The sequence below is a fragment of the Phoxinus phoxinus genome (assembly GCF_949152265.1).
Source record: "Phoxinus phoxinus genome assembly, chromosome: 8".
Classification (NCBI taxonomy): Eukaryota; Metazoa; Chordata; class Actinopteri; order Cypriniformes; family Leuciscidae; genus Phoxinus; species Phoxinus phoxinus.
This window is the reverse complement of record NC_136883.1, coordinates 26111706-26124763: the sequence shown is the minus strand read 5'-3', so window position 1 is coordinate 26124763 and position 13058 is coordinate 26111706. Positions and strand designations below refer to the sequence as shown.

General features: G+C 37.6%; 1 protein-coding gene across 4 annotated transcripts in view; it reads right to left on the bottom strand.

Annotated features, from left to right (window-relative positions):
- Window positions 1–13058, bottom strand: part of fgd4a (FYVE, RhoGEF and PH domain containing 4a) — a 56155-nt gene that overhangs the window by 38060 nt on the left and 5037 nt on the right. Inside the window, exon 1 of one of the 4 annotated variants that reach the window (XM_079621061.1) lies at window positions 11116–11669. The exons of 1 other annotated variant lie outside the window; for it this stretch is intronic. In XM_079621061.1, the coding sequence (XP_079477187.1) occupies window positions 11116–11170 (55 nt within the window). In that variant the 5' untranslated portion in view covers window positions 11171–11669. Of the gene's footprint in view, window positions 1–2405; window positions 2614–10843; window positions 10966–11115; window positions 11670–13058 lie in introns of those variants that run through there. 2 more of the 4 variants (XM_079621060.1, XM_079621062.1) reach the window with 2 other exon arrangements.

The window sequence follows — 13058 nt, the reverse complement described above, 5'->3', positions numbered from 1 at the left end:
CTCCCTGCGCATCCATGCAGCCTAGCATGGATAAAAGCAGGGAGAGCAGCAATAACCCCCCTTAGGATAAACAGAACAGAACCAACATGAATGTATGCAGATATCATTAATTCAAGATTTTAAGGTACAACATAATTTCGAGAATTTATTCTGATTCAAGGGGAATCAGAATGCCAAATCCTGACTGACGAAAAGAGGAGCTGGGGATGGAGGAGGGTAATTAGCTGATAGCTGCTGATAATACTGAAGGAGCTATATATATATCACACACACGTTTGTTTAGCTATACTTAATGTGAGGACCTCCATAGGTGTAATGGTTTTTATACTGTACAAACGGTATATTCTGTCCCCTTACACTGCCCCTATCCCTAAACCCACCCATCACAGGAAACATTCTGCATTTTTAATAAAACATTGTTTTTTATGTTTATCTATCAATTTTCCTTGTGAGGACCAGCAAAAAGTCCTCACAAAGTAGGGAATCTCAAGTTTAACTATCCTTGTGGGGACATTTGGTCCTCACAAGTATAGCTAAACATGCGCACACACGCACACACACAGTGTGAACTGACACTATGCTTGATTTTTGGGTCGACCTTGTTAAGTAAATAAATAAATAAAATTGGGGATGTTTTTTAAAATAATTTCAGAATAGTATTTCATTTTGTTTAAAAAAAATACTATGAGATCTGTATATAATTCCAGCTATTTAACTAACATAATTCAGTTTTTTGTCACTTTCCTGCAGCACACTTCTGCTTTTTGCTTCTTGCATGTGTGCATGATTAACTTCACAACTGAAAGCAGTCACATGTTTTACAGCGAGAAGCAGATAAAAATACAACAACATTTATGTGCATCCTTTCTCAGTATGAGACGGTGTGGGTGTCAGTGAGTGAGGACATCAACCCATTGCTCACACCCCTTAGGTAAGGGAAAGGACAAATGGGGCTGCATTGCTTTCTCAATTGTTTCTTCTACAATGAAATAAGATTACAAAGAGCATTTAGGAGTTTGCTGGAAAAAAACACCCCTAGATGTTAATAATGTACTGGTCAAAAGTTTGGAATAAAGATGTTTAAATGTAGAATAAATAAATTCATTTAATCTTACCAAGGCTGCAATTATTTGTTTAAGAATACTTCACAATATTTTACTGTATTTTTATTTATTTAAACTAACTGTTTTTGGTTTTAATATTTTATAAAAATGTTTTTAAAAAAATTCCTGCAATGCCAAGCTGAATTTTCAGCATCATTACTCCTGTCTTCAGTGCCACATGATCCTTCAAAAATCATTCTAATATGCGGATTTGCTGATTTAAAAAAAAAAACGAAATTCATGCTTTTTTTCCAGAAAGGATCAAAATTCATCAAGGAATCATGAAAAAAAATTATTATGGTTTCCACCAAAATAATAAGCAGCAAAAACGGTTTCCAACATCGATAATAATAAGAGGCATTATTAATAATTGAGCACCAATAATAACTGTTAATAAATCCATGTGACATTAAAGAAAATCCAGTTTTACCATCAGAGGAATAAATTAAATGTTATTATACAATTAAATAGAAAACAATTTAAAATTGTAATTTTATTTCACAATATTACTATTTTAACTATTTTTGATCAAATAAATGTAGCCTTGGTGAGCATAAGAGACTTATTTCAAATACATTAAAAAAAGTAACTGTTCCAAACTTTCGACCGGTAGTGTAGGCTAATAGTAAAAGTTCTCTCTTTTTATGTCTGTATTTTATGATAAACAGTTTATACAAAAAAACAAAGACATCAAGAGAGCACTTGAACCAAGGTGCTAAAGCAGTCTTAGTCTGTGATGGCTATGCACACTACATGTGTGTTATTTAGCACGTTAAGCACATCTTAACACTCCCTTGATCCTTTAAAGAGATACTTCTCTGGTTAATCTGATAGCTGTGTGGTGTTTGCTGGTGGCAAATCAAACACCTATCACACACACGCATCTCCACCTGCTTCCACAAAGCACCCTGACCTGTTTCCACATCCATCTGTTTCTGCATCTGTGTCCACATTTTGTGTGGTTGATTCCCCCATGAACACTCATCTCTGTGACTCGTGCACAAAAATGCAGTTTAAATATGTTATTGCTTTAGGTTGTACACAAGCACCATTCAAATCCACCCACGTACTCGCACACACACCGCTGCTTCAGTGTCTGCAGAATTAAAAATGCATCTTTCCAAGATAAAAATGTCACACACAAACATTCTTTGATGTTCAGAACAGCACATGTATCTGTTCTAGACTAGTTGAAAGACTAAACCGTGAAGTCTGCAGCGGTAAACCTGAAAAAGCTTCAAGAGCCACAGCCCTTCTCAACTGTGGTCAGCTGTGTGTGAAAGCGAAAGAGACAGCACTGACCTGATGCGAGTCTTCGTCAATTTCGAGATGGCAGCGAGAAGTGTGTGCGAAAGAGATTTCCACTTCAGTTCTCCAGAGGAACGGAGCCGTCGTCTTTATCCAGAGAATCACGCCAGACTGAACAGCCCTCTCATGAACCCTCCCTCTCTAGCCGTGCTGCCACACACTCTGCATCCTCCATCCTTCCTCTCGCTCTCTCTCTCTCTGCACTTGTTTCACTCCTCCTCTTTCTTTCCTCCCTCACTTGCTTGCTTCCCCCCGCACACTGTGTTTTCCGCTCACCCTCTGTTTTTTTCTCCACAGAGGATAATCACATTCCAGAGGAGGGACGGCATATGGCAGGGAAACGCCACGCGTTCTTGTCTGTCTGTCTTTATGTGCCAATGTGTGTGTGTTGCATGGACAATTACCCCTATTGTGTTGCTGGAGGGGTGGGCCAACAAACAGGGGATGGGGGGTTTGGGATAAAAGGGTGGGGTGAGACACGGGAGGAAAAACTAGATGAATATTGATGAGTGGGTATGATATTTGGAGAATGCCAGTTCGCCTCCCCTGATTGGTCGGGTCGTCTGAGTCCACGTATCGTTATAATTCAGTAGAGGGGTGAAAATGAGGCTGATTCTATTGGAGGGCACACACCGGTCATGTGACGAAAGGACCAGGCCACATGGGAGGAATACAGATGAGTCAGTGATTTGTGGGGGAAGGGAAAAAGGGGGGGGGGGGGTGCACTGTCACCACCTACAATATTCTCACACTTTTGGATGATGAAACAAAGACATTAGGGGAAATATAAAACTATTCACTGTACAATAACAGACAACAAGTACTCTTGTAACACCATGGCTTTTTGGACATGTACCAAGGTGGTACCACAGAATTTACTTGAAATGCCCTGGAGTACCATATACCGTAAACACATTGGAATATGAATATGATAATCGTATGATTATCATATGATAATTCAGTGTTTTTATCTGTATTTATTTCTTGAGGTAAGTACCACTGTATTGTCATTTATTACCATGGTAAGGTAATACATAAAGTATTTTTTACCTTTACAAATACAACTATTCAAATATACAGTAGGCCTTATACTACCGTTCAAAAGTTTGTGGGTCAGAAAAAAAAATTTAGCCTATACTTTTATTCAGCAAGGACACATTAAATTGATCAGAAGTGACAGTAAAGACAATAAAAATATTACAAAACATTTCCATTTCAAATAAATTATGTTCTGTTGGATTTATTATTCATCAAATAAACCAAAAATCATGTATCATGGTTTCCACAAAAATATTAAGCAGCCCAACTGTTTTCAAAATTGATAATAAGAAATGTTTATTGAGCAGCAAATCAGCATATTATGATTTCTGAAGGATCATGTGACACTGAAGTAATGATGCTGAAAATTCAGCTTTTGCCATCACATTAATAAACAACATTTTAAACTTTAAATTGTAACAATATTTCACCGTTTTACTGTTTTATTTTTGATCAAACACATGCAGTCTTAGTAAACATTAGAAAACTATTTATAAAACTTGTACCAACCCCAAACCTTTGAATAGTAGTGTAAATGGAATTTTAGAATCAAAGAGTAAATATTGTTGTTATATAAAAATATTATTATGCGTCTAAGAGTGTCCATATTCTCTATAAGAGTCATAAGGCTTAATACATAAAATATCTTTTCTTTTTTTTAAATGAGGAAGCAAGCTATTTTCTGTGAATTTGCGAGATTCTGTTTCATTAGCCACTATAGGAATATTTTTTCTGAGGAAGATTCATTTTTGTTTTCATGTCTCATTTATTTTGGTTTCTGGTGACTGTGATCCAGTAAAGCCGACACTGACAGCCTGAGGTGACCGCGTCACTGAATTCCTGACATGCCTCCCAATGCACACAAACACACACACAATCACACTTCAATACTTGACTATAAACCTCCTAATTATTTCTGTCATGTGCCTCGGTTTGATGACCCTTCTGCTAATTCATCCAGTCAGGCTAAACACTCCTAACCTATTTCCAGTCACGCTTCTTGTATAGTCCCTTTCTGTTTTCACTCACTTATCTGACTTCTCACTCCTTACATGCAAATTAATGCCACCATTCTTGCCCTTTGACAACTACACTTTATTAAGGTCACATATCTCAGCAAACACACACACAACACATTTCCCATCTCCCCCAGTCCCAGCTCCCGTTCGCCCCTGCCCTTGGCTCCTCCCTCCATCAATACATGTTCAGTCCTCTCCTCCCCCTTCATCACTTGTAGTAAATGGAGCCTCAGGCTATGTCTTTTACACTGACATCATTCCCTATAGATGCTTTTGAATGACCCTTTGACATACTGCTTTCATAGACAACAGGATTTAGTCACTGAAAGTATGAATATTAATCAGGCCTAAAAGAATAGGCCTATACGTATAATCTATAAATATTTCATATAATTGTATATTTATATAAAAATTCCATTCTATCTATCTATCTATCTATCTATCTATCCATTCATCCATCCATCTATCTTTCTTACTATCCTTCCGTCCATCTATTTATGTCTATCTCTCTGTCGGTCTATCTCTCTGTCGGTCAATCTATCGGCCCATCTATCTATCTGTCGGCCCATCTATCTATCTGTCGGCCCATCCATCCATCCATCTGTCTGTCCATCCATCCATCTGTCTGTCCATCCGTTCGTCTATCTGTCCGCCTGTCTATCTGTCCGTCCGTCCGTCCTTCTATCTGTCCATCCATCTATCCGTCCGTCCGTCCATCCGTCCGTCCATCCATCCATCTATCTGTCCGTCCGTCCGTCCATCCATCTATCTGTCCGTCCGTCTATCTATCCATCCATCTATCTGTCTGTCCATCCATCTAGCTGTCAGTCGGTCCATCCATCCATCCATCCGTCAGCCCATCTATGTCGATCTATCTATCTGTCGATCTATCTATCTGTCGATCTATCTATCTGTCGATCTATCTATCTATCTATCTATCTATCTATCTATCTATCTATCTATCTATCTATCTATCTATCTAATCTATCGGTCTATTCATTCGTCTGTCCGTCCATCTATTTATCAGTCCATCCATCCGTCTGTCTGTCCATCTATCTATCTGTCCGTCCATCCATTTGTCCGTCCATCCATTTATCTATCTCTCAGTCCGTCCATCCATCCGTCTACCCATCTATCTATCTGTGTAAAAGTTCCAAAAGTTTTATAAAAGGTAAAACAACATAAATAGAGAGAGAAAAGCCTTCAGTTTTTTATTCCCCCCACCTGAATGAGTCATATCTGGCAGGAAATGCTAGTTCAACTGCACAATACTGATATACGGTAAAATGAAAGCCTGAAGCTTTGGTCTTTCTCAAGATGAAAACTCACAAGATGAAACAGATATACGTTTTAATAAAAAGTGCTTTCAAGGTCATACCATACAGTTTATCTCCGTAGCACATTTGCTCTTTGTACCCACTTTTTGTATCCATATACCATAACTCTACTGGCTCGCTAATACTGCTAAAAGACATCAAACAGTTGGTGACCAATTTAGACAGTATTATGGAAGTCATGAACACGTGAGATACACATGAAAAATGACATGAATGTCACTGAATCTGTAAACTGTACTACTGTGTATGTGTGAGCAGGTGCAGGTGTTTGTGTTCTTAAAAAGGATAACATTATTATTGAAAAAAAAAAATACCTTCCATGTTATAAATACACAGGACAACCAAAATACCATCCCAGCATGCAAAACACAAACACCCCTCAGATTTCCTGTCAGACAGCTTTGTGTGGGTGTAAGGCCAGAAAGCTGACAAAAATGTTCCTCATTGTTGTCCAACTTGGCTCAGTTTATATCAATAGTCAAATTTGAAGGAAAAACAAAGTTGACACTCGATATGTAGCTTAAAAAAAAGAAGAAGTAATTAACACACAAATCTCATTTGTACTATTTAACAAAAGATGCATAAACACAACATCTTATACACTTGGAGAATCAGTACACACACAAAGCCACCCATACTTGTCACTTATTTTGGGAACTGTTTTTTGTGAAGCATTCTTTTATAATGACTAGAATTATTGCAGACTTCACAGGCTTCAGCACATGAGTGTCAAAGAACCTCTGCCCCCTGCTGGACAATCAGACTTTTTTTCTTTTCTATTTTAAATGTCCTATCTATAGGACTATAATGACAATAAACTGTAAATATGTATGCTTAAGAATAAATAAATAAGAATAGGAAAAAATAAATACATGAGCTATGCAAATAAATGTAAAAAATAAAGTGAATAAGTGAAAGAATAAATACAAAAAGAAAAAAGGTGAATAAATGTGAAGATATGAAAGTGAATAAAAATATATACAATTTACTCTAATTTAATTCATAAATAAATTAAATTCCACATGCATATTGTGCTTCAGCACAAATGTTATTACCACAACCACACTACACAGGAAAAGTGAACAGAGAGAGGGAAAACAGCTCTCCTTCAGCATATTTGTGGTTCACCAAACATGTAAAAGCATTCTAAATCAACCCCCCATTCATTTTTTTAAAGAGATTAAGTCAAACCAATCAACTCTGAAATGAATCACAACATTTGATTCGAAGCAAAAGAGTATAAAGAAGACAGTGTGCAAGAGAGAGAATGTGGTGTCTGGATTAGCCCTGAAACAGCTGTAGGCACCATTTCAAAAGAAAACTGAATTCCAGTAACGGTGTAAAACTAGAAACATTGTATGGTGGGCAATTTAAACCCTTACCCATTTTTTTTATAAACACTTTTTGTTTGTACTGGTTGAAACTCTTCACATCGGTCCGAATGCAATGATACGATGTCCTATCTGCCTCAACATAATGCATTTCCATATACCTCCGCGGCGCGCACCCTGCTTGCGCAGACATCACGTGTTCCATGAGGTTATGCAGAGTTTTAGACAGACAGCCACTGAGTGCCACAAACAAACAGCCACCACCTTTTACAGTTACTCCTGAACCAAAACAACAAGCTTATGCTGCGTTCACGACATTTCGTAACCATAATTACGACATGGCAAAGCGGTTCACATCCTCAGAATCGGATTTATGCGTTTCTATGTCAACAGAACACTATCTGCAGCAGTCAAGTGATACAAGAAAGAGCTATGCAAGTTTTTTATGTTCATTATTATGGTCATGTTATGTGCTTCCTTTGAGATATGCGTTTTGCAGGCTCTGCTGTGTGCGTTCATGTGTTTTTAGAGAGCACTCAAAAGTAGTACAAAAGTAGTTTTTACACTACTCACTGTAGACATGCTTTCAAAGCTAGCTTGCTATTGCTAGTCTCTCCGAAATTGCCTAAACCTACTTTTAAGAAACATGTTGATGAGGTCATCTATTGCATGGTATACTCTAATCTAACAAAGTCAACATGAAATCAAAATTTATGGTATTTTCTTTCTTAATACACATTTTTTTCGGAACATGAATATTGTCTTTGTAATCTTGTCTCTAAAATGTAAGAGATACATTTCCTATAGTAATTCCAAAAGTGCTTCAATGGGAGTGAGTGGGTGGACTTAAAGGACAAGTTCGGTATTTTACACTTAAAGCCCTGTTTACAGACCGTATCTGATGAAATAGAACGGTTAAGATTAAAATTTGGACACATGCTCCTGTCCCGAGAATTTTAGGTTTATTTAGCTTTTGTGGACCTATTTTGCCAAACGCGTCACACCCAGATTCTTCCGTTGAGAGCTTGAATAATAGACACCAGTTGGTGGCGATAATGCACCTTTGCCAATTGCAAGCAAACCGCTGGCATTTCATTGAATACACAGAAGAAGCAGAAGAAGAAGCGGCGGAGGAATATCGTACCTCACACAGCACATTCAATACAAGTCAATGGAGGTGGACAAACACTACGATAAAACCTGTTGGAAAGCATCTTTTTCAGCGACATTTTCATTTGCGTTTTGCTTTTTCAACTCTCTGATTGGTGTAATTTTCTGTACAGCATCATGGGTTATGTAGTTTTTCCACTTCTACGGATGTCACCAAGCCCTTGTACTTTTAACCCCTTCACTGCAACCATCTGTTATACAGAGACCATTTTTCACAATCCAATCGGCCAAAATAATATGCAGCAAACTCGTTTCCCTTAAAGGTGATGCAGGTTTTTTTTCCTTAACTGAACAGCTTCGGAGTCATTGGAATGGTTATATTACTTTTTTTCGGGTTGAATGGTGGTCGTCTCTCACCCCCCTATCGCCTGCGAGCGGTATCGCGTGATATCAGGTCTCGCGATGTAACAAATTTCTTGACGGTAAAAAAAATCTGCTGAAATTCACTTTATTTGTCCCTTAAAGGGAAATTTGTTTTGGGCAAATACAGGTGAAAGCTGCAAAACAAGATACTCACATCAATACCATAACAATCACACAGTTGTGTCCTTTGTACCAGAGTTTAACAGCTTTGTAGCCAAAGGAACAAAATAATTTTTATAGCGGTTGTATCTAAACCTTGGGGTGCGAAAACGTCGACGTTCTGGATAAAACACAAAGTCATTTTCCTTGCCCATTTAAAAATAATTTGATTGAATATAGACTGAATATTGGAGTAAACAGATTATCCACATGCACCCCCCATGAAAGTTTATTATCAATAAGCAGACCTGTATTTGTATGAAGCAACCTGTCTAATGTCCTTATCTTATAATGGCAGTATCATCAGAGAATTTTACGACAATATTCCCTGGATGGTGACACCTATATTCATTAATGTACTGTGTAAATAAGAGTGGTGAACATACACACCCCTGGGGGACCCCAGTACTAATGGACCTGCACTCAGAAAGAGTCTGCTTGCTTTTAACTTGTTGAGTCCTACCAGTAAGAAATGCATGAAACCACTTCATACTGTATGGATTAACAGCCATACCATTTAGTTTTGAGAGCATAAGGTGTGGCTGCACGGTATTAAAAGCAGAGCTCAGATCAAGAAGTAACACCCTGGCATAAGCCTTGGGATCCTCCAGATGTTTTAAGACATGATGCACCTCAGTAAGGATAGCATCATCAGTGCCCCTATTGATTTGATAGGCAAACTGATAAGGATCAAGATGGTCCTTAATCTCTTCTTTAAGCTTCCACACCATAATCCTTTCCAAGCACTTCATCATTCACAACACAGGTTAAGGCAACTGGGTGATAGTCATTATACTCTTGTGGACTAGGTTTTTTTTAAAAACTGGTATGATAATTGATTTTTTCCAAATATCTGGAATAATATGTATATCAATGGACCTCTGAAAAATGTCAACCCATGCAGGGGCTAATTCCTCTGCAAAGGTTTTCAAAATAAAAGCAGATAGATAGACCATCCGGCCCAGTTGCTTTTTTTGGTATCAAGACTTTTAAAAACCTTACCAACATCAGACAAACTCATTTGAGGTTTAGACACAGAATTATCAATCCCAATAGCCCCCAGTACATCACTACAGTCACTAGAATTAACATCAAACCTACAGTAAAACTCATTAAGCTCATTTGCCAGTGTCTCCTCATTTAAAACCTGCATGCTTATCCTTTTAGGTGTCATATTAGTTATACACCTTACCTTAGACCACAGCTTTTTTGGATTTTTACTCAATCACTATCAATTAAATCTCTGTAATTCTTACGAGTTTTTCTTATTATATGATTAAGCTTTTTCGGAGTCAGTTTTATAAGTTCAGTTGTCCCGTTGTTTAAAAGCCAAGTGTTCATTATTGCGCTCCCTCACGCCGTTTGAACCCGAATGAAGAAGACGTTGTAAAGAATGTCCCGTCTGGTTTGATGTCGTTGATCTACTAGCCTCTGGTATCTGAGAGTCGCCAACAAGTTTTTCGACAATGTTGTCAAATATCTATTCCGAAGCTGTAGGGGGAGCTCTATAGAGAAACCTGCAAGCAAAAAGCGAGAATACAGCGAAGAAATTCCCAAAACTGCATAGCCCTGCTTTAACGCATTTAAATGACCCATTTTGTCAATAACATTTTGTGGGTGTATTCTGTCATTTCTCTTTTGTCCAAACTCTTTCTATGATAACCACATCTAGATGGTGAATCCTTTTTATTTATTTTTATTCATATAGTAAACTTCTCCAGGTAGCTTGCACATAAATCTCCTCAAATTCTTTCTTTTAATGGGATAGTTCACCCAAAAATGTAAAAATATATAATTATTTATTCACCCTCATGACATTTCAAATCTGTATGACTTTCTTTCATCAGCAGAACACACAAAAAAGATGTGTTTGTCCATAGAATGAAAGTCAATTGGGTTCAAAACAACATTGGATCCCATTGACTTTCAATGCATATAGACACAAAACTTTTTTGTTAACTATCCCTTTAACATCGACTAACAACTCATGAATAGTTACTGAAACACAACATTACCTTTAGTTGGCCAAAACCAATATTTTCGACGATGCTTCATTTTTCTCAATCCATTCCCCATGATCTGTTGTTTTGTGATTATATGGATGCAGCTTTCCTACTTGTACTCCTACTCATTAATTTTTAAATCTCTACCGGGTAAGAGTCAGAGTTCTATCAACAGCCTACATTCTCTGACAACCAACCACTGTTTTCTTTTCCAGAGTCATAGTAAAACTTCTCATGGCTGGCATGTTGGAGCTCATTACAGCAAGAACTGTTGGGTCACCTACCCGAGGCCGTGCGGAGGAAGAGAGCTTTCCTGAGGCCAGAGCCCAACAAATCCATCAATGTCCACCAGCGAGACTCCAGTACACAGAGAAAATGAGTTAAAAACAATAATGGAAGTGCAGGGAAGAATCCAGGGGTTCCACAAAAGGAGTGACGAGAAAGCAGGGGGAGAAAGTGAAGCCCGTCTTCCTGTAGATGAAGAATGGACAAAAATATCCACTGAATCACCACTTCCTCTCTAATTCCCTCTTGTGCACACCTATAAAAAACAGTCCAATTTACAAAAATCAAGCTCTTACAATCCCCAAACGATCCAAGATGAAGGAAGAGAGGAATTTGTTCAGAAAGCTTTTTACTTAAAAGCTGAAGATTTCAATGTTTCTTCATCCATTGATGTTGATTGGAGAAATGTACATGTTTTAGGTTTCCATTCCAGGAATTTCCATTAAATCTTGAGTCCAGCAAGACTGTATGTGGTTGAAAGATGCTCCAGGTGCTGAAAGTCTCCAAATATGAGTCTGTCCTAGGCATGATGTTCGAGCTACAGGATTGCCCCATTCCTCCAGCCTGAGGGGGAGAACTCTAGACAAAAGTCAGGAAACTCCAGCCCTGCAGTGTGTTTGCTAAGCAGATGAATCACATCCAAGTTGATCAAGAGGAAAGGACATGGGCAGAACCCCGGGTGGAGGGGTGGGGTACATAAGAGCTCAAACTTCTATTACTGCTACACTTATTCTCAAAAGGTAAACAGAGCAGAGATCTGACCTGGGTGAGCTTTGAGTCGACTACGGGTAAATTTAATTACCCAGGGTGCAGAGTCTCTATAGTCATTAAGACAAATGAAAAGACAGGAAGTTACATAAGATGATGCAACCCAAAATCCTACATCCTTTAGAGCACACCATCACCAGACCTAGACTACCTTTCTAACACGATTAGCAGTCTACTGTGTATAATATGACTAATACAAGACCTTGCAACATCCTGTCTGCCGTGTATTGTGTTCTGCACAATAGGCAAGAATGGAAGTCACCTCCCTATCATCAGAAACTGACAGGAAGTGCGTCATTTTGAATTGACCTTATAGGACTTTCTCATGAATATACCCCCCCCCCAAAAAAAACAACAACAACAACAACAACAACGTAACATAAATAACTAATGTGATGAACCCTCCCATGTGCATTTAAATAGAAAAATATTGAGTAATTAAAAAATGTCTTTGTGAAAACTAAAATCACTTTGAGTGGTCCTGTCTGCACTACAGGTTAAATGTAGATTTCTTCTTCATGTTTTTGAAAGAAATATCTTGCATTTATATGATCAAGCATACATCAAAACATGAATGTTGTTGTTAGAATTTATTATTATTGAAATATCTATTTTTTTATTTTATTTTTTTTAAATGTTATTTATTCCTGTGATAAAAAAGCTGATTTTTTTAAAAATAAAGATATACCAAGAAAGGGTGAAGGTGAAAAATAAAAAAGATGCAAGATATAAAATGAGATTTAACATTAAGGAAATATTTACAGGAAAAATAAACAGCCCTGACACAAACATACACACATACGCTACGCTACGCTACGCTACTCTGTAAATACTAAGCTTTATGTCTCCATTTAAAAATAGCATCAGAAATGTCCATTAGGCTCTCGGCAAATATTTTATTTTATTTTTTATATCATACTGCCACCTGCTGGATGTTTTCTACATGTATACCTGCATTTAAGCTATGTAGAGTAACATCCCTAAAGATAAGAGTATAATGCCAATTCTTTGCTGATATGACAATATTTATTTTAGTCTAGATCTCAGTGTTAAAGCTGAAATAATGACCGATTTCCTGAGGCTGGTCTGCCACATCCTTAAATATTTACTGGAGGATAATGAAGGGTGTGTATGACGAGTTACATAAGTCCATGAGTTATTTATAGCCCCTCTC